This window comes from Microcaecilia unicolor, chromosome 6, assembly GCF_901765095.1.
Source record: "Microcaecilia unicolor chromosome 6, aMicUni1.1, whole genome shotgun sequence".
Lineage (NCBI taxonomy): Eukaryota > Metazoa > Chordata > Amphibia > Gymnophiona > Siphonopidae > Microcaecilia > Microcaecilia unicolor.
In genome coordinates this window covers 166,652,864-166,676,018 of record NC_044036.1, presented here as the reverse complement: position 1 = coordinate 166,676,018, position 23,155 = coordinate 166,652,864, and the positions used below count along the sequence as shown (strand labels likewise).

At 41.1% G+C, this 23,155-nt stretch overlaps 1 protein-coding gene across 1 annotated transcript in view; it reads right to left on the bottom strand.

Moving 5' to 3' along the window:
* The window catches only part of ACAD9 (acyl-CoA dehydrogenase family member 9), a 76,112-nt gene that overhangs the window by 33,317 nt on the left and 19,640 nt on the right, over positions 1–23,155 (bottom strand). The window contains exons 5-8 of the mRNA XM_030205762.1: positions 18,871–18,971; positions 16,719–16,797; positions 11,865–12,039; positions 7,502–7,575 (exon numbers count right to left, since the gene is read on the bottom strand). Of these exons, the coding sequence (XP_030061622.1) occupies positions 7,502–7,575; positions 11,865–12,039; positions 16,719–16,797; positions 18,871–18,971 (429 nt within the window). The remainder of the gene's footprint in view (positions 1–7,501; positions 7,576–11,864; positions 12,040–16,718; positions 16,798–18,870; positions 18,972–23,155) is intronic.

Sequence of the window (23,155 nt, the reverse complement as noted above, 5' to 3'; positions counted from 1 at the left end):
TTTCTTTCAAATTTATTGCTCACCATGGCTACGTATTTCTTCAGCATGTCTGTGACTTGACTTTTTTCTTTCAGCAAATAGGCCACACAGTATCTAGAGAAATCATCCAAGAATATTAGCACAAATCTGTTATTTCCCAATGATGGGATATTAAACGGTCCACATAAGTCACTGTGTATTAAGTCCAGCACTTTATTACTCCTATTTCCTGTGTATGCAGGAAATGAGGGTCTCACACCTTTTTGAGTAACACAGTCTATGCATTTCTCCATTTTACCAGCATCTGCACTTATCTGAATGCCGGTGGCCAGTTGCTTACTGTAAAGATCCTGGATCACCTTAGAATCACGATGTCCCAGGCGGCGATGCCAGATTTCCAGACTACATTTACCATCATTCTTCCTTACTTGCGCCATATGTGAGGCTTCACCTGAAATGTTCAGCTTATAAACATCATTATGCATAAAAGCTTCAGCATACACTTCATCATTTTTAGAGATTGTGCACTTACTGTTTTCAAAATGAATCACAAATCCCTTCTTATCTAATGTAGATACACTAAGCATATTGCAAACTGCTTGGGGAATATACAAGACATCACTTACAGGAATTTCTTTAACTTCATTAGACACTTTGCATTTTAAGAATCCAATACCTTTTGCTTGGATCTTAGCAGTCCCTGCGTTTGCAGTTTTAAGAATACCTTCCTCTGGACACATTTCCTGAAAGAAATCCTTACAATTGGTTAAATGGCATGTACTCCCTGAATCCAAAATCCAAGTACTTTCATTTGAATTATTATTTACCATAGTCAAAGATTTTTCTGCCATTAGAAAGCCCTTGTGTTTATCTTTGTCCTTCATACATTTCCTGGTTTGAAAATTCTTTAGTTCCATTGGCTTAGGTGAGCTAGAGGGAGTGTTTTGTGTTTCCTTACACCATTTAGATACATGTCCCTCCTTTCCACATGAGTAGCAAATCAGCTTGCCCTTGGGTGGAGTTTTCCCATAGCTCCGCCTTCCTCTGTTCTTTGCCAAGAAATTTGTTTCATTTCTCTCTGACTGACTTTGAGAACACATCTCCTCAGAATCATTTATTATGCATTCCTGCCTTAGTTTTGATGTTGCCTGTTCAAAAGATTGCCCTTCAATGTCCTCATTTACAGACCTAAAAACATCAAACTTCTTTGATAGTGAGGTAAAAAGAAATGCTCTTTTCAATGCATCACACATGGGAATTCCAGAAAGTTCTAGCTTTTGAAATGAAGACATAAGATACATAATGTGATCATTACATTTACTTTTATCCCTTAATTTGGTTTCATTCAACTCTGCTAACCAAATTGGTTGCTGCTTTGCATATGTAGTTGCATACATAGTTCTCAGCTTACATAAAATGTCCTTTGGTGTATCTTTTCCCTCCACTAATATGGCTTGTTTCTCTGAGAGAGCTTCCAAAAGCATGCACTTCACATAATAGTTTGCATTGTCCCATTCAGCCATATTTTCAGCTGTTCTGTCTTGATCTAAGCATATATTTAATCTTTTTGCTCGAAGGAAACATATGAATCTTAATTCCCACTGCTGATAATTAAACTCAGTTAATCTAGGCACCTTGAGAGAATAGAACAATGGTGAATTTCTTCCCTCAGCCATTTTCTTAGCCTTCTGTCTGCTGTGTGGGGGGAGAGAGAGACAGACTGAATCTTTCCTTTAAAACTTAAGAGAAAAATGTGGCCTTTTTTTCTGCCTGGTAATATTTCTCTTCTTTTTCAATTCCTGGGCCCATAACCCTTTTGTTGGATTATTTGTAGTAAATAATTAGCAGATTTTAGTACACACAGCTTCAGCTTTAGAAATGTTAATTTCTTTCTTCATCTCTCTCTCATTCACCCCTGAATAATTCACTGATGAGTCACTTTAAAGTTGAAGTAACAAAACATCTGTTTACTCACAGTTTGTAGTTAGATTATAATCAGACAGGCTTATATATACATATTACTATACATTTGTATTATCAGCTCCTTCCATGTGCTTAGATGGTAATGGATGCTCACACCACCATAGATCCTCTCAGGTTAGGAGAGATCATGAGCTCCATGTGCTCCATGTGCTGCATGTGCTGCATCTATCCCCCACAGGAAGTTGCATAGCTGTGTGACCTCTCTAAGTAATTCACATCAGAGGTCACAGAGTAATCACAGAGAAATAATAGGTGACAGGCAATGCATGTAAAATACAATTACATTCCAACAGGGAGAAACCCAAAAACAAAATCAAAGAAGACCAGAAGCCCTCCACCGAAAGGATAAGCAATTTCAGTGCTTCCAGACACAATAACAAGAGAATAAAGAACCACTCTTTTATTAAATGCCACACCACGATCAACCTGTTTCAGAGACCAATGTTCAAGTCTGGTGTCCACTGGGGCTAATGTCCTTCACAGAAGTGGTGTGCTAGAGACTCAGGGTGGGAGGGAGGAAAACAACAACTGCATCGGCAACCTCCTTTAAAAAAAGCGGCATGATCGGATTCAGAGTAAAGTCAGAGGAGATGTTTCCTCTAGCCCTTCTCCAGCAATGGGGGATCTGTACCACCTGCCTAAGTCATCCTTGAGCAGAAATGAGGGGGAGGGGAGCAGAATCAAAAAACTGCTCCACAATGAGAAAAGGATGAAGATAATCAGGAGCAGAGACACAGGGCAGAATCACTGCACAACAGCTGTGGTCTGGCAGGCATAATTCTCACAAAATATTAAGCCATGAACCATAGTATCTAATGGGGGCAAAAGCAGATCACCAAGGGGCTGTCACTTAACCACAAGCTTTAATGGATTTTATTAATTAACCACCCGGTCTACTAGATTTCACAGTATACAGGCTGGTAATGTTTTCCCATTGTTAAATAGTTTATTTCTTTACCACCTTCTTTGGACACAGTTCAATCCAAGGTGGTTTACAAAACAAACTAATAAGGAGGGAGCTTTGCTCAATAAAACAAGTGGAGAAAGCATGCAGAACATTGCTCATAGAATTCTTTCCAACCCCTCTGTATTGTCTCTGATCTACAAGGAAGCGGGAAAAGGGGAGGGGGAGAGATTTGAATTTCATTGGCTGGGAAATAATAAAATGGAAACAACTGTGATAATACATCTAACTGTTAGATGCCACTATCAACACATTTCAAATACAGGAATTTACATTTACACTTCAGGATAGCCAACAGTCACGGCTATGCATTTCTACCACAAGCAAGCCATAACACAGCAACCATGATTCAGTCACTAGGTATCACCTTACACAGCTATTATTAAGATAGATATGGGGATCAGTCACTAGGTTTCACAGTACAATTTACAGAAAAAAAAAACATGAAATACACGTTAGAATTACCAAGAGCTATCCTGGTGGGGATAAGGTTATGGCAACCAAGGAGGGTCCCTGGTGAAGGAAGCATGCAGATCTTGCCTCATGGAATAAGTTCCAACCCTTTGTGTGCATATCTGTATAACAATCCCTCTCTGGTACATTTGTCTTTTTAGATTGTAAGCTCTTCGAGCAGGGACCGTCCTTCCATGTTAAACTGTACAGCGCTGCGTAACCCTAGTAGTGCTTTAGAAAAGTAGTAGTAGTAGTAGTGGTTGTGTGTATCTATGATCAGGAAAAGATAGGAAAGGTAATTTGAAATCAGAATTTCCTAACAGCTATGTTTTAATGTATCACTAGTTATATGCTGATAGCACAGGAACTCATCTCTACCACAGAAAATCACTGGGCCACTGTTTTGGGGACTATTTCTCAGGAACCCCTGGTTCAAACTGGCCCATTTTCAAGCTCATTTTGTCTTCCTCCTAGTTTTTTTCCCTATGCCAGATTTGGTCTGAAGCTGTTACGTTTTTGAAACATTATTTTGCCCCAGAACAGGCTTTTTTTTTTTTTTGACACAATATGTATAATTTCTTTCAAAATTATGTTCAGTTGAAAAGAGTTAAAAATTAAATAAATAAAATAAGGGCTGAAGAAATATCAAGCTTACGTGGAGGGGAATAATCGAACGGCGCCGGCAAAATACATGGCCGGCGATGTATTTTGGCGGTGCCGCAAACAGCTGGCCAGACCCGTATTTTCGAAAAGATGGCTGGCCATCTTTTGTTTCGATAATAGGGTTCCGGCCAGCCAAATGCCTTGGATTTGGCCGGGGTTTGAGATGGCCGGCGTTGTTTTAGATTGTAAGCTCTTTGAGCAGGGACTGTCCTTCTATGTTTAAATTGAACAGCGCTGCGTAACCCTAGTAGCGCTTTAGAAATGTTAGTTAGTAGTAGTTTTTAGCGATAATGGAAAGTTATGTCAGCCATCTCAAACCCCGGTCAAATCCAAGGCATTTGGCCATGGGAGGAGCCAGCATTTTTAGTGCACTGCCCACCCCTGACATGCCAGGACACCAACCGGGCTCCCTAGGGGTCACTGCGGTGGACTTCAGAAAAGCTCCCACGTGCATAGCTCCCTTACTTTGGGAGCTGAGCCCCCCAACCCCCCCCCCCCCCCCAAAACCCACTACCCACAAATGTACTGCACCTACTAAAACTGTTCCAGGGTCCTGCATACAGCCTCTACGACTTATTGCTGCTGTATAACTTTGGCACACCAGTTGACACCTGAAGACTAATCTCTTTGAAAAAGTCCTTTATTTGAATAAGCACATTTACTCACAGTTAACTGCAGATCAGAGGTTGTGCCCCACTGGCAAAGAGTCCCCTGGTACTAAGATTAGCAGTAGGTCAGAGCTGGCACAATGGTGTACAATGCCCTTTTTCAGCACCATTCAAGGTAAGAACTACATTCTCGAACGTGGGTAACACAGGAAAGGAAACTAAAATTGGCTTACAAAAATGGCCACTACCGCATGGACTACAACAGGAAACAAAACAAGGCACACCAGTAAGCAGGGGAAAAGCACCAGGGGAGTACAGACTACCAACTACCAATACCTACACCCACCACAATGCATTGCTGATGTGACTCTGCAGTGCAAATAACAGAAAAGGTGTCACACTCACCCCAGAGCCACATCACAAGCAGGAAAAGGCTGTCGGAGGACAGAAAACATTCTGCTGTCATGGAGGTGGGTACGGCATTTGAGGCCGGCATACAGGCTGGAAAAAAAGTGTTTAAAGTGGGGGTTTTTTGGTGGGAGGGGTTAGTGACCACTGGGGGAGTACGGGGAGGTCGTCTCCGCTTCCTTCCGGTGGTCATGTGGTCAGTTTGGGCATCTTTTAGAGGCTTGGTCGTGAAAATAAAAGGACCAAGTAAACCCGGCGAAATACAGCTTAACGCCGTATTTTTTTTACCATTATCGGCGAAAGCCGGCTATCTGGTAGCCACGCCCATACCCGCCCGCGTCCCGCCTTCGCTTCGCCACTGACACGCCCCTTTGAACTTTCGCCGGCGAGGCGACGGGAAAGCGGCGATGCTGTCAAAAAAAGCAGCTTTCGATTATACTGATTTCGCCGCTTTTCCGAGATCGCCAGCCATCTCCCGATTTGTGTCGGGAAATGGCCGGCGATCACTTTCGATTATGAGCTGGATAGTAACATAGTAGATGACGGCAGAAAAAGACCTGCACGGTCCATCTAGTCTGCCCGACAAGATAAACTCATATGTGCTACTTTTTGTGTATACTTTACTTTGATTTGTATCTGCCATTTTCAGGGCACAGACCGTAGAAGTCTTGCCCAGCACTAGCCCTGCCTCCCAATCTCGGCTAAGCTTCTGAGGATCCATTCCTTCTGAACAGGATTCCTTTATGTTTATCCCACACATGCTTGAATTCCGCTACCGTTTTCATCTCCACCACCTTCCGCGGGAGGGCATTCCAAGTATCTCCCACTCTCTCCAAGACAAAAAGCTTAGAAGCCACAATCCCCAGGATTCTATATATCACACAGATTTCTGCATGAAAACTTAAGCGTATTCCATAACAATGCACATAACTTAAATTAGTGCTGTTAACTGGATGCCAACAAGCAATTAACAGCACTAACTGGCATTACTTAGAATTTATGCATACTACCCGCTAAGAGTATTCTGCAAAGCACTGCACATAAATCCGAATGTGTGCGGCAAAAAGGGGGTGGGGTTATGGGCGTTGAACGGGCAGGTCATGTGTGTTCCAGAAAGCTACATGCAAGGGTACAAAATATACCTCCTGTGTGCCTAACTTAGGCGATGGTATTTATATCAAGTTTTACTTAGCAAAATGGCCATGCCTAGAGTTAGGTGTTGTCATGGCCACTCAGAGTATTCTATATACCCCGCAGAAATTTAGGTTATTCTGTAAAGTATGCCTAAATTAAGGCATACTGTATAGAATTCGCTTAGGCGAATTTCAGCACAGAAAGATTTAGGCGTGATATACAGAAATCTACTCCTAAATCTTTATACCTGCCTACTGCAAGGTGGCAAAGATGTACAAAGGCCCAGATGCATCAACCAAACGTTTTTTTTTTTCAATTTTATGCAGGGGGTAGCGGGGAGCCACGTGTTTGTGTGGGATTTTTTTATTTTCAAACATGCCAGCTTGGATTTTTATGCTGCAGAGAGAAGCGGGGAGCAGTGTCTGTATGACAGCTCAGGCCTTAACGACAGGTCTGACTTCACGTTAAATATATCACGGTAAATGATTCGTTGCAATCGTCGGTATTGTTAGTGCATTGCGAATTGTTCACATTTCAATTGGAAGTGACTCGTTTGCATTCCGTTTTTGTTAGCTGCTAGCGTCGTCGGAAAATGGCCTTTAATGCATGCTACGGTTGAAAATTTCTGGGCCAAAGAGTCAAAATCTAAAAAAAGAGGTTTCTCCATCTTATCTCCCTAAGTTGAAGAGATCAGCAAAGTTTATAAGGGGGTGTGTCACACTGGTGATTGGCTTCATTGTCATGCTGATGCAATATTTAAGGGGGTCTTTTACTCTCCCCATGTGATTATTATGTGCTTTTATATCTGAGAGTCACTCTCTTGGCTCTTTATTGAATATTCCTATCTCCCCCCCCCCCCCACACCCCCACCACCTTCCAGAGTTTAGGAGATCACATAACCTTAAATACCATTTTCTGACTTAATAAAAACAGAGCAAATATAAAAAGTCACAGCAAGCCCCACTGATTTCTGCCTTATATACATAGTACCATTGCCATCTACACGTAGAAGGGTTTGTGGGTATCCCTCTCAGTGGATTTCATTCAGTTTAACTGAAGCGCAGAAATCCTGCATCCATGCGGCACTGTCACCTCAAAACTTGAAGCAACCAGCACTGTGCTGTGTTTCATCTATGAAGAAACAAGTCACTTTGGGAAATTCTTAGAGTTTTGGGTAGGTGGCCTAAATATGTTTTAAATAAATAAATTGTGCTAAACTCAGTGACTAGTAATGAAGACCTATTTCAAGTAATTGACAATAAAAAAGAAGCAGAAGAAAAAAAAAAAAAAAGGACTTCTCACAACTCACCTTAAATCCGCCTCCTAATTCTCCAATTATATTCTCCACTGGAACTTTTGTATTTTCAAAATGAACTTCAGTGGCTAAAACATTTAAAAGATTAAACTGTGTGACTTATTTAAAAAGGAACCATATAAAAACAGCAGCAATATGAAAAACCAATTTTTCTGGTTACTAATTTTGAAATAGATTTTTGATGCTTTTCAAAAGTGTTCGTTTTTGTTTTGCTTCTAAAATGAAGGACCTTGAAAAAACCCAGATTAACCCTATTGTATTTTTTCAAACCCAATGGAAGCGTGAAAGAATTACTACTTAAGGGATTGAGAAGGTCCATCTGTCATTAAAATAGGTTTCAGAATATTTAACAAAATTGGATCAAATTTGGAATGTGGGAAAAACCATTAAAGACAAACACAGAGTTCAAAATAGGCCAGATCGGACTGAGGATTCCAGAGAAATAAGCCATTCCTCCCCCCCCCCCCCCCCAAAAAAAAAAAGCCCAATGAACTTCTGTGGGAGAAGCTGTTTTAGCTTTTGAGGCTTTGGAACGTAGATAAAGTGAAACACAGCACTTAGGGAACTGATTTTTTCAAACCACCTACTACCTCCCCCCCCCCCCCCCCCCATTAACCCCAAATATCCCACCCATCCCCAAACCTACACTCCACACGCCCAATGCTATTCCCATTTCTCAAAACATGCTTAGTTTTTAAATTTTATAAGTATTTGAAATCAAATTTATGCACCTAATTTTACAGCTGGAAGCGTTCATGAATTTAAGCTCCTTAGTTATGTGCCTATTGCTGAAAATCAGTGTTAAATGCCTGCCCTAAATCTTCCCTCATGCTGCTCACTTTCTACATTTTGCCACCTAGTGAAACTAAACACCTAACCTTAGGGGCTCAGTTTGATGCTTCAAGTACTCATCCAAGAGTATATACTCTTCAGAGAAGGGATTCATTGTAGTCGCCTATAAGTCCTTGCTTAGTACCATCGTTAAGAATGCTATATAAAAGACCATTCAAGCACAGGCAGACAGGAAATATAGCATAAATGCAAATGTATTATAAAACATCAGAAAAACCAAATAAAAAACCAAGTCAAAACTACAAAACACAACCCCCATACTTTTGTAAAGAGTCCTGATGGCGGGTTTTACGCTAGATCTCTGGTTTTTCAAGTGAATGAGGCCACAGTACCCATTTAGGTGGTTTTCTCTCCAAACAGTTTTTTCTTTTGATCATGGTACTTGGAAGAGACTTTTGGACATAAGTATTAAAGATACATTAAATAACTGATAGCAATGAAGAGGAGTAAAAAAAAAAATAGGCAAGAACAGAAAAACTAAACTTCCAACAGAACTACCTTAGAAGCAGTTTTTTTGATGTTTCAATCTTTTTATTGAAGAAAATAATTAATAGAAACAGAAACCACAATATACTGAATGGTGAACAAGGAGATTTTGAATATGTACTACTAACATGGTTTGTCCCGACCCAGAATAGGCACTATAAATGTCTAGCGGAGTTGTTTCTTAATCTCCTCGGTCATCCAATCCATGATGCAAACCATCCTAAGACTATGACTGTTCCCCCCAACCCTTCAGCAACCCAAATTATAGTAACTACCCACCCTGATCAGGGGAAAAAAAACTGGCATGTGCAGTAGGGACTCCCCCTTAAGATGGGGTTAGTTACAACAAATTAAGAGCAAGACTCCTGACTTTGTGAGATAAAGATTGAATATAGACATCCTAAACCGCCAGGAAGCTTTTACTGCTTGAAAGAAGTTTTTGCTTGTCTTTGCTCCAGCAGCATTAGCGCATGAAGGCAATTACGCCACACCATAGGCGGTCGGTGGCCCAACTGTTTGGGGAGGAGCTTAAATCCATAATTGTCTGATCACACACAGAAAAAAAATAAATAAATGTCACAATTAATACCTTTTATTAAATTTAGATATTAGTTATGTATCATATGTCAAAGAATAAAGTGGTTGCTCAAAGCATATACTAACCACAATCGCTCAACTGCAAAACACTATGCACAACTAAACACACTCTGAACCTTACTGTACCATAAATATTACACTGAGCAGAACCTAATACACCAATATACCACCCATACGGAAAATGCAGACCGCCAACAATATTGAAACAAGGGATCACAATATCACAATTCTCATGTAGAGCCACAAAACATCCTAATTCATGTTTAATGTGGGATAAAATGTCATAAATAAGTAAATAAACTTTTAATGTTGAACACCTAATTCTCAAAGTGGACATATTCCAAACACTATAATGAAAATAAAATGATCTTTTCTACCTTTGTTGTCTGGTGACTTTGTTTTTCTGATTGTGCTGGCCCAGTATCCGATTCTGCTGCTATCTGTCCTCTTAACTCCGTTTCCAGGGCTTCCTTTCCATTTATTTGTTTACTTTCCGCCTTTCTTCTTCATTTCTTGTCCTACATCCGTAAGTAAAAGCTGGGTCCTCCGCAAACTTGACTGTCCAGTGGATCCAGCTTTTGCCTATTTTCTTCATCCATGTGCAGTTTTTCTACTCTTTTCCTTTTCCGTCATCTCATCTCCTTCCTCACTCCACCCTCCCCTCCATCCACCCATGTCCAGCAACTCTCCTCTCCCCTGCCCTCTCCTCTCCCCTTCATCCACCATGTGCAGCAACCCTCCTCTCCCCTTCCCTCCATCCACCCATGTCAAGCAACCCTCCTCTCCCCTTCATCCACCATGTGCAGCAACCCTCCTCTCCCCTCCCCTCCATCCACCCATGTCCATCAACCCTCCTCTCCCCCTTCATCCACCATGTGCAGCAACCCTCCTCTCCCCTTCCCTCCATCCACCCATGTCCAGCAACCCTCCTCTCCCCTTCATCCACCATGTGCAGCAACCCTCCTCTCCTCTCCCGTCTGCACTCGTTTCCTTCCTGCCCCCCCCCCCCCCGCCGTACCTTTAAATATTATATTTTTGCTGGAGTCGCGGGCAGCGCCAGCATTGAAGGCATCAGCAGGCTCATCGTGCTTCCAGCAGCCTTCCCTCGCAAGTTGGATGATGGCTCCGCCCTCTTCTGACGTATTTCCTGTTTCTACGAGGGCGGAGCCATCATCCGACTTGCGAGGGAAGGCTGCTGGAAGTGCGATGAGCCTGCTGATGCCTTCAATGCCGGCGCTGCCCGCGACTCCAGCAAAAATATAATATTTAAAGGTATGGCGGGGGCGGGGCAGTGGCGGGCTGGGGAGGCTTAGCCTCCCCAAGCCTCTTATACGGGGCGCCTATGCGCCACACCCAGAAGTACGGAGCTTTGTCGCCGATCACACATCCAGGATGATCTTTTTACCCAGGACCCCTGCCTTCCCGAGTAGAAGACAATGACAACAGCTTTAAAGGCAAAATGTCTCATATTTATCCAAAAGCAGTGCCGCTGGTGAGAAGGGAACAGATTGTCCCAATAGACCTTCAACATGCCCACTAAAAACCTTATTTTCGGACAGCTCCAAAATGCATGGAAAAAAGAATTAGTTACCTGAGTACATTTCCTACACACAGAAGTGTCTACCCAGCCAGTCAAACTTGCTCTTGTGTGAAATATGCCCAGTGAAGAATATGAAATTGACATTCTCTTAAATCAGCACTTACTGAAAACTTCTGGTATTTAAATTAGTTGACCTAGATCCAATGTCTCAGAGTCCATCCTCTGGAAATTTTTGCAAAGAATTCTTTCAATCTCCCAGAGGAAATCCCAAACTAACTGAATCCAGAGAACTAATAAAATAGCACAACTGCTGATATGCCAAGAAGTCCCGTGATTCAGTAATGCCTCGATTTTGTAGTACGGCCCATGAAATCATAATACCCCTATCAAGCCCCTTTGAGCCCAACGTTTTAAAATGAGAATTCTCACTGCCTGGGGAGAACTGGGGATTACCTTGAATGGGATGTTGATTCAACTTCTTAGGATTACCCCCTCCTCCCAAAAATCTCATTAAGTCCCGCAACTTGTCTATCAGTGAGCGGAGAAGAACACTGTGGCACAAACAACATGGCAAGAAACCCAGTGAGGTAGGCGGCAAAGAATTAAAGTGCCAAGGTTGACAGAAGGCCATGTCAATCTCTACACATTAAAGTTTGTTGGTCTAGAAACCAAGAAGCAGTTATATATCTTTCAGTCTAACTGATCAGAAAAGAAAATGTGGTCAGTGGCTGAGAGAGTGGGAATAGAGAGCAGGAACCATTCTGCAGTCTCTCAGGGGACAAACAGCATAACCTACATTGGCAATTTACTACTTTGCAAAAAGAACAAAAATATTAAAGGTGCTAATCAGCAAGAAAAGGAGATAACCTAAGTACATCTTACTGTTTGAGCCACGGATGCCCAGTTTATCTTCTGGTTTGCCACTGGTGACTCCGCCGAATGCTTTCTCCACAATGAATGCTGTGATTTTGTCCTTAGTTTTTCCATCTTCATCAACAACTTCAGTCCTTGCAAACACAGTAAAAATATCTGCCAATCCACCATTTGAGATCCAAACCTGGAAGCAGAACAATCAGACTTCACAACCTAATAATGAATTTTGATAGATAAGTGTGTTTGGCTAATCAACTATTTTCCTGTGATTTGTTGTTTGCTCCTTGGTTGAGTTATTTTATGTTACTGGTATATAAAAGTACAGATGGTGCTCTTCCAGGGTTACTACAATAATTAATCTTAGTGAGTAGACATATTGTAGAGGAAAGGAAACCGATGCCTTCTGGATTTTGCAAGGAAAGTAATTGCTTAAGTAATGAAAAAAGGAAATCCGCAAACCCCTGGGAATGTTTTTATTCCATGGAAGTGGTTTATTGGGTGGCTACTGTACATACGATAATAAGATCTCTGAAGAACTGAAGAACATAGTCTTTGTATGTTTTTTTAAAACTATATTTCTTTAAATTTGTTTTTAAGTTTTTAATTCCAGGTATCAGACAGGTCGGGTGAATGGTGGACAAAAGTAGGGGAGATGATGCTAGGCTTTCTTTTTTTTTTAAATATAGCCAAAACTTGGTTAACTCAGAACAAACATCAGAGTATGAAGAATTTATGTCCAGTATGCTATAAGATCTTACATCAACCTAGAACCAATTGTTTGTTTTTTTTTTTGGGGGGGGGGGGGGGGGGGGGAGGGGAATGGAGGAGGACTTACAATTTTACACAAATCTTTCTTTAATGTTAAGTTGGTTGATTTTACTAGTGCCCCTTCTTTGGAGATAATGGTATGTGAAATTAGAGATGCTTTTCAGGGCTTCCTATGTTGTATTCTATTCTACATTCCTCCAAAGAAGTGGCTACAGGCAGTACACAGCTTTGGTGAATATTTGGCAAATCAAACATATAAACGGCAAGTGACCGATTCACCTGCAAATGACCAGTAGAGTCGGAACGCTGAGAGTGCAGAAGTCCAAGCCCTGCCTCACAAGCAGTACAGCCCAATAGGGAGGAGGGCTTGGACGTGGAAATCGGAGGAGGAGGGAGCAGGGAGGGGAGGAGGGGCGGAACTGAGGGAAACAGACGCAGCGATGGAGAACTGACGACACGATGACAGCGGAAAGAGGGGGGGCGACGGCGAAATGGCGGCGGTGATGACGGCAGAGCACAGGAGGTCACAATCGCGATGGATGGGAGCCCGAGGATGGAGGGTAGGGGAGAAAACAGTTGATGGACACGGGTAGATGGAGCGGATGGGAGGGGGGAGAGGAGGGTTGCTGGACATGGGAGGAGGGCGGGGGGGGGGGGGGGAGGCCATAGGAAAACAAAAAACTAGCCCGTTGTTACGGGCTTAACGGCTAGTATATAATAAACTATGACTCTACGTTTTTAGGAGCAGACGTAAATCCCTCTGACATTAATGTTAATGGACTCTCAGTTTGTTGATTTAACAGGATTTTTTTTAAACCCGAACAACTACTCGTGAGAAAGGTAATTGTTTAGATCTACTAATGTTTACCAGGACCCATCATCATAATTGTATTCTGATGTTCAATAGAACTTTTAGAGTCCCCTGGTCAGATCACTTCTTACTTTTCTCTATCCTGGAAGGGCTCTGATGTGAGAAGGGCAAGTTCCAGATCAATCAGAAAGTATAGAAACAAGACCAAGCCTTCTTTATGTTGACAGGATACAGATGAAGAGCTTGCCTCTACCACTGTTGCTCCTGAACATTTTTTTGTAGGCTGCAACCGGATTTCCAGTGAAATCTTAGATAGGATAGTTCCTCTGGTTCAAGATTAAGATCCAGTGAGATGATCAGAGAAATGGTTCAATTAGCATGCTTTGTAAGATGGAATGATCATCACTTGCTAATATAGAAGCACTGTTTGAAACCCTGAAGAATTCTATAACACTGCGAACAAATCCTAGAAACACTTCTGACCCACCCATGGCCAAGCCCCTTTACAGTAAAACGTTCTGATCAGATTTTCTTTTAGTTTAATCTGAATGCTTACAAAATAGTTAACAAATGATATGTATGTGTAAACATGCAAATTAATGAAATTTCTTTTCTGTAAAAAGAACATTTTCAAGCTTCTGAACAAAATGTAAAATCTGCATTAACACAAAGCTTTGCCTGAGCCATTTAACTTTATATGATTGTCTGTTGTAGCTGTCTCAATGTATACACTCTAGATGAAATGAAAAATAAATTTACGGTACAACTATGTTATTGCATAAGTCGATTTCCAGTGAATAGCTTCTAACAGTACTCTGCTGACTGGAAGATACACAGCATAACCCTAGATTCACTTCTTACTGGGGAGGCAGATAACAACCACAGAACTCATTACAAACAAATGATCTGTCAATCTGACAAATATATATTGGGGGGAGAGGGGAAGTGACTAAGCTGCAGTAAAATATGGCATTTTATCACAGCTTCATTCATTGTGGGAATCACCAATCTGCAGTAACTCAATATTGCAGGTTAGTAGTAGTAATGAGAAAAGCAAGCAATCAACCTTGCAAGCTGTGTTATTCTGCTCGCTGAGAGCATGGACTAATTTGTGGCCTGATGCTGAAGGGAAGAATGCTTTCCCCCTCTTCCTGTGCAAACACTACCCCTCAGGTTCCCATTCACATAGGGCCTCGCCTCCCCCCAGGCTTACCTCAGTCAAACCCTGTCTAAGGGATCAAGGGCAGCAGTGAGCCCCAGTTGCTCCTGCTTCTGCCAGGTTCAAAATAGCACAGGACTGCTGCCTTTGAATTGTGATCCTATCGTGATCAATCTAAACCAGAATGGGTGAACTATAGGTGGCTTTGGAGCCATCTTCTCCAGCATGTGTCTACAGATGACATGCCGCTATCTTAAGCTCTGTTTGTATCTCCACATTTGATGAACTGTTGTATGATGCGCCCAAATCTGCATGCACAATTTTGAGCACTATATATAGAATTAGGGGGTATATGTAAAAAACACTATTAGAAGATCAAAGCAACTTGATCCCTTTGATGTGAGAACATTCTGCAATCTCTTTGCATGTAAATCATATTTAGTTGTATAATGCTTCATTTGATATTTATTTTTGTCATTTTCATATAATAATCCTCATCAATATGGCCAGTCATTCATTTCATTTGGACTTAGCTCATGCCTTTTTCATTGGTAACTCAAGGAAAGTTATAATCAAGTACTGTAGGCATTTGTTTTCTATGACAGGCCAGGTACAATTTAGGGCATTTGTTACTGTGGAACCTGTTTTCAAAGGCGCACTAGCATTCTTAGTGCATGCTAACGGTATAGATGCTACAGTTAGCATGTACTAATTTTCAGCAAGCGCTAAAAATATTAGAGCACCTTTGTAAACAGGGCCCTTTGTATTTTACTTTGGGTTATATTTCTTTTCAGATTTAAAAACAATTACACTGAATTTACTAAGGATGCTTTAAAAATTTATTTTAAAAACTTAAAAATACCTCTTACAACCTAGGCTGATTACTTTTTAAAATTTATTTTAAAAACTTAAAAATACCTCTTACAACCTAGGCTGATTACTAGGCGTAGCAAGGGTGGGGCAATGGGGGCGGTCCGCCCCGGGTGCACGCTGCTGGAGGGGTGCAGAGAGCAGCCACGTGCCTGTCGGCTCCGCTGGTTCCCTGCTCCCTCTGCCCCGGAACAGGTTACTTCCTGTTACTTCCTGTGTGAACTGAACACCATGTTGCAGTCTTACAAATTTCTTCTGTGGATGCTCACTGCAAGTGGGCTACTGATGCAGTCATGGCTCTGACATTATGAGACTTGACATGACCCTAAAGAGTCAGCCCAACTTGAGCGTAAATCTGCCAGCCAATTAGAGATTGTGCGTTTACCGATGGCAATCCCCATCCTATTGGGATCAAAAGAAACAAAAAGCTGGGTGGACTGTCTGTAGGGCCTAGTCCGCTCTAAGTAAAATGCCAATGCTCGCTTACAGTCCAAGGTGTGCAGTGCACTTTCACCAGAATGGGAATGAGGTTTGGGAAAAAGTGTTGGAAGAACGATTACCTGATTGAGATGAAACTCTGACATAACCTTAGGTAGGAATTTAGGGTGTGCGCAAAGAACTACTCTGTTATGATGAAATTTAGTGTAAGGTAGATCAGCCACTAGGGACTGAAGCTACTGACCCTGCGAGCTTAAGTAACAGCCACCAAAAATTAGACAGGAATTAAGCATAAAACTAAACAGAAGCCTTCAGTTTGTATAAAAAAAAGGGTTGATGTCCGATGCAGAAGATGGTTCAAAAAGTAACTTTCAAATAATGCTTAGAGAAGAGGCTTTTCAGCAGCAAATTTAAATTACTATTTTCTAAAAGGCAATTAGCAGTATTCTACAATTTTTGAAGGCAGTAAATGATTAAAAAATAAAGTTATGTAGACCAATGATTATGGAAAAAAATCAGCAGTTAGAAAAGGTTTGCAGGTACTAATCTTTATATTATGGTCCACTGATATTTAAACTTTGAATTGACTGGCATGTGGAATTAAATGTCAGTTTAAATTTAGAAGGGAAAAACTTTGCAAGATTTGGTTTTGATACAATTATGGACATGTCATGTCTATGGATTCTCGGGGAAAGTACAGCATTCCACAACTTAAAACTGAATGTAAGACTGGTGCTACTATTTAAAAACCACTTGAATAGTACACAGGTAGGCACTAAGTACAGTTTTCTTTAAATCTCCTCTCACACACAAATACCTTTGAACCATTCAATAAGAAGTATTTTCCGTCTCCAGTTGCAGTTGCTCTTGTCTGTATGGAGGCAGCATCACTTCCACTTAAAATATAAAGGTTAAAAAAAAAACCCCATTAAAAATGAAGTCAAGAATGTGAAAATTGTGCCTTCCCTGAAAAGCTCCCTGACTTGAGCATCCCAGTCCATCATCTTCTCTCTGCAGGACAAGCGCCAAACTATTCACATCAATATTTAAGTAATAAACAGTTGAAGAGTTGCAGCTAATGAAATCACATAGGGACTACGCATATAAAGGAGACAAGCCCACAGCAATCACACAGCAATGGCAATTTCATACAGTACAAATGACATGTCATTGCTAACCCTTTAATTATGAAGTTTCTGCAAAACAGCCCCCACCAAATTTTAAATTACAATATTTTGGTGCTGTGATCCATCTCTGTTGTAAATACGTAAGCCACATTGAACCTACCAAAGGGTAGGAAAATGCGGGATACAAATGCAATAAATAAATATTATTTGTATCAGTGTACGTACTACTGATAGTACTTTAAACTTTACAGTCAACACATCAGAATTTTACGCCAAGTGTGAAATGTTACCAGTTGTACAGGGTTAAAATCCCCCTACTAAGAACCTGAGGATATGCTAAGGTGCATTAGCGTTTCTAACGCGCCTTTAAAGTTAAGGCGCGTTAAACGCTAAATGTGACTATACATTTCTATGGGTGCATTAGCGTTTAACGCGTGTAAACCATTTATGAGCGTTAAAAACGCTAATGCGCCTATAGCGCACCTTAGTAAACATAGGCACTGGTTCATAAATAGTTAAAGCGGCAAGCTGTTACTCAGATATGGAAAAGCTTCACAAAGGAAGTCTTGTTCGACTGTTAAGCTTATATACAAGGGCTTTGCAGTAATAACAGACAGAAACCTTAGTACAATGGGCACAATTTTTTACCTAGTCACTTAAATCATAGTTGACATACAAGAATATACCATAACTGCCGTGATTAAAACGAATTATACTCACATCCCAACCAACTGGGATCAATTGTAGCATATGGGGTTTATTGCTTTAATTGTAGCATGTGGAAGGGTTTATTGCTGTGTAGTTTTTTTTATTGTGCTGATGGAGCTTTGATGTTGATTGTCTGCCTGATATATTATGTATATTTTAAATTATGAATGTTTTATTGTTCTCTGCCAAGAATTTTAAGACTGTGTAGATTATAATAATCTAAAAATAAATAAATAGGTGAGAGAGGCACCATTTCTGCTGCCCTCCAGAGGTCACAACCTATAGGTCGAGCAATTTTCACTACATTACTCTGTGGCCTCATGAGATCACAGAGTAACTGTGCGGTTTTGACTGACAGGCATACAAACGTTTTGTAGAGGGACACGATTTTTATGCCCTTCAATAAACACAGCTCAAAATTCTAAAACAGTTTAAAATAACGTGACTTTGAAAGGGTTCTTTTTATATGCCGTTATTCATCACACCACACTAACACACTCCTAGAATTGTGGACACAAAATCAATAATACAATCACGCTGCAAAAGTTGACACATGCAGCAAATACACGTTCAAGAGGCCTTCATTTTGTGTCCAATGCTTCAAAATCTGAGGAGATTACTGAAATCAGGAAAGGAATGAAGTACGATATTTCTTTAATGAAGTGATTTTCAGGGAGGCATTGCTTGGAATGCTGCCCAACACAGAATATGGCTCTATTCACCATCCAAAAAAACTTTGCATCAAGGAAACATCTGTTAATCTTCCAGCAACACTCCAAGTACCTGCACAGCCCTTCAAAGAATCCCGGGATCAGACTGTGATCTCCTGATAGTCTCTACTGAAGAATAGATAGCAGCTGGGAGCATGGAGCCCAGACACAAGCAAAGGAACAGACAATAACTCTTATTTCAATTCTGGTTTCCATCTCCTGAAGCTATATAACTCCAAAAATAGTACAGGGGTATGGTAGATTACTCAAGTCTACTGGCACTGCCATCACATCTACCTTATTTGCAGGGGAACAAACCAATGTAAAGCCCATTTTTCTAGGTGTTTTTATGGGTTGAGAATGACTTAGAGTGGGTATGTCCAGAAAAAATTGCCAGAGTTTCTACACTTCTAAATTAAGATACCTCCCTGGTTCTGTAAGGCAGAAGGCTGCCACGTGTTCCCCAGAAGCAAGTTTGGGAAGGTACTTGGCTTTTTGTTCTTCAGTGCCGGCAATCAGGATCCCCTAGAACATAGAAAAACAAAATATTTAACCTGAATCCTCTTATGAATATACAGAGATCAGTTACACTTGACAAAAGAGGACATTTATAAACTCAGAATAAATTTAAAATTATAATCCTCTGTGCATGTTGGTTTGTACCATCTGTATTTTAAGGAACCAAAAATGGTTTAGTTTCTAAGCCTCCTGTCCTCGATAGACTTGTTTCTCTCCATGGGAGTATAAGAGAAGAAAAAATGAGATTGGGTCAATATTCAGCCGCTGTAGTCAGTGTTTTATTTAAACCCTGGTTGCAGTAATAAAAAATAATAATCTGTATATATTGCACAAGTTTTCTTTATGTGCCATATTTTTTAGGAACTGACACACACAAAAAAATTAAACTACTTAACTTGAGAGGTATAGGGTCCCGACATAATCCATGTTTCGCTTTACAGCTGTTTCAAGGGACCCAACTTTCAAGTCGGTTGGTTTATTTTTTATTATTGTGAGCTATGGCATGTATTGGCACATAAAAAAAAGAAAAACTGTGCAATGATTAGAGGCTATTGGACAATACAAGACCTTTGTTTGGTCTGTGATGGTCCTGAAGAGGATCTCTGAGCACATATAAAAAATATTTTTGCCTTGTAATAAGCACAGCTGATACTAAAAGTTTGATATTAAGTCTCACGATATGGAGATTGTATGTTTATGTGATTGATGTTTCCCATATATTAGAGCCTTCCCTTGATTTTGTGGTGCCCAGCTCATTGCAGTTGAGCGCAGGAATGGCGCTATTCTATAAATCCACGTGCAGTTCTTTGTAATGCCCCTGCCCCACCCCTTTCTGAATTGTGCACTAGAGAATTTAGGTGTGTGGAATTATAGAATAGGGCAGTGGTTCCGAATCCTGGTCCTGGAGGCACCCCCAGCCAGTCAGGCTTTCACTATATCCACAATGAATATTCATGAGATAGATTTGCATGCAGTGAAGGCAGTGCATGCAAATCTATCTCATGAATATTCATTATGGATATAGTGAAAACCTGACTGGCTGAGATGCCTCCAAGATCAGATTTGGGAACCACTGGAATAGGGCATGCATTTTTTAACTTTTGCAAATTAACTGCAATAACTGATTGTTAACATTAATTTATTGCAATTAATTGGCTTACAAACCAATTAATTTGCACACGGATCAAAGATTCATGTACAAATTCTGGCGCCATATGTAGGATCCAGGGGATAGTGTCTGGTGCAGAATATCTAGATAATGTGCATAATACTGGAACTTATCCAGATAGTAGCACTATTCAGTCTGCTAGATAATACCAGGCCTTTTATCTGCATGAATAGTGCTGAGGCAGACTAAGGATATTCAAAGGCACTATCTGGATGGTACTGCTGAATATCCCAGTCAGCAGGTGCTGTTATCTAGATAAGTGCATTCGAATGTCTGCTCCCACATGTCCCTATCCATTCTCTTGAAAAAGACTAGGCAAACAGAAGCTTTAAAAGTGCCAAGCATAGGTACTTAAAAATATACACTTACAAAGTTATGAGAACCATTACATGTGAAACATGCGGTTTCATCCTAAGGTCAATTCTACCCTGCACAGAAAACTGCCCTACAGTACACACCTATGATCCTTGTTTTTGAGCAGATGGTTATCTTGCATGAGTGGTACATAATAAAAAATTAAACTAAATTACCTGGTGGAAAAGAAGCTGGTAGTGACAAAAATAAATTTGTTTTTGAAGCCTGATCTCCACATTTCAGCCTGATTTTTTTTCTAATATCTGGAAGCCTTTGTTTGAGCCCCTTTCTTTATTTATTCAATGTATTTCCCTGACTTCTAGAAGATATGCTGAAATATGTTTTAAAATTTACCAACTTTTCAAAATCTGGTAGAAGAGAAGCTGATAATACACAACTTTCACAAAATTCTTCCAGCTTACAAACAATGGGGTCTTTTTACTAAGGTGCGCTGAAAAATGGCCTGCGCTGGTGTAGACGCGTGTATTGGATACACGCAGGTCCATTTTTCAGCGCACCTGCAAAAAAAAGCAGGTGCGCTGAAAAATGGACCTGCGTGTATCCAATACACGCGTCTACACCAGCGCAGGCCATTTTTCAGCGCACCTTAGTAAAAAGACCCCTTTGTTTGTAAGCTGGAAGAATTTTGTGAAAGTTGTGTATTATCAGCTTCTCTTCTACCAGATTTTGAAATGTTTGTACATTTTAAAACATATTTCAGCATATCTTCTAGAAGTCAGGGAAATACATTGAAAGGGCTTTTTTTTTTGGCCGAAAATGGACGTGCGGCAAAATAAAAATTGGCGCGCGTCCATTTTGGGCCTGAAACCTTACCACCACTCATTGACTTAGCGGTAAATTCTCATGCGTTAACTAGGCAGTAATCGTCAGCAAGCGTACACTGCCAATTACCACCCAGTTAGTGCCAAACGGTAGAAAATAAGAAATATTTTCTGCCGTGAATATCGGACACTCATTAAAAATGGAATTACTGCCCGGGGCTCATGGTAGCCAGGGGGTAGTTCCAAATTGACATGCGTTGGATGCGCGTAGGCGCCTACGCGACTTAGTAAAATGGCCCCTATAAGCATCACCTTACAGCAGAGGTACAATGTGTATAGGAGGAAAGGAAGTCTTCAGAAATAGTGCAGTAAGTACAAGACCAGAGCCTATACAATACTCAATGGGAGCCAAGTATTTATCAGCCCTCTTGCTCTTGCCTTAAAAAAACTGCCATCGTGCCATGGTGTTGTAACCTCCCCAAACCTCAAGAACCTCACAACAAACCCCTATAGTGTACGGTGTCAAACATGTGAAAAACTCAAGCCTGTATCCATCACAGTATACTACATTATCTTTGTCAGGTATTTATTTATTTTATCTTATTTATTGCATTTGTATCCCACATTTTCCCACCTTTTTGTGGGCTCAGTGTGGCTTACAATACATTATGAATCATGGAAATACAATTTGTTACAACTTGGTTATGGATTACATTGTGATGAGTTGTTTGAGTCAAAGTTAAAGTATCGATAAGGAGTATAATCATGGAAAAAGCACTGAAACATTGGAAGGAAACAAGGGAGACAAAAAGGGGGCAATATACAGTGGTGGAAATAAGTATTTGATCCCTTGCTGATTTTGTAAGTTTGCCCACTGAAAAAGACATGAGCAGCCCATAATTGAAGGGTAGGTTATTGGTAACAGTGAGAGATAGCACATCACAAATTAAATCCGGAAAATCACATTGTGGAAAGTATATGAATTTATTTGCATTCTGCAGAGGGAAATAAGTATTTGATCCCCCACCAACCAGTAAGAGATCTGGCCCCTACAGACCAGGTAGATGCTCCAAATCAACTCGTTACCTGCATGACAGACAGCTGTCGGCAATGGTCACCTGTATGAAAGACACCTGTCCACAGACTCAGTGAATCAGTCAGACTCTAACCTCTACAAAATGGCCAAGAGCAAGGAGCTGTCTAAGGATGTCAGGGACAAGATCATACACCTGCACAAGGCTGGAATGGGCTACAAAACCATCAGTAAGACGCTGGGCGAGAAGGAGACAACTGTTGGTGCCATAGTAAGAAAATGGAAGAAGTACAAAATGACTGTCAATCGACAAAGATCTGGGGCTCCACGCAAAATCTCACCTCGTGGGGTATCCTTGATCATGAGGAAGGTTAGAAATCAGCCTACAACTACAAGGGGGGAACTTGTCAATGATCTCAAGGCAGCTGGGACCACTGTCACCACGAAAACCATTGGTAACACATTACGACATAACGGATTGCAATCCTGCAGTGCCCGCAAGGTCCCCCTGCTCCGGAAGGCACATGTGACGGCCCGTCTGAAGTTTGCCAGTGAACACCTGGATGATGCCGAGAGTGATTGGGAGAAGGTGCTGTGGTCAGATGAGACAAAAATTGAGCTCTTTGGCATGAACTCAACTCGCCGTGTTTGGAGGAAGAGAAATGCTGCCTATGACCCAAAGAACACCGTCCCCACTGTCAAGCATGGAGGTGGAAATGTTATGTTTTGGGGGTGTTTCTCTGCTAAGGGCACAGGACTACTTCACCGCATCAATGGGAGAATGGATGGGGCCATGTACCGTACAATTCTGAGTGACAACCTCCTTCCCTCCGCCAGGGCCTTAAAAATGGGT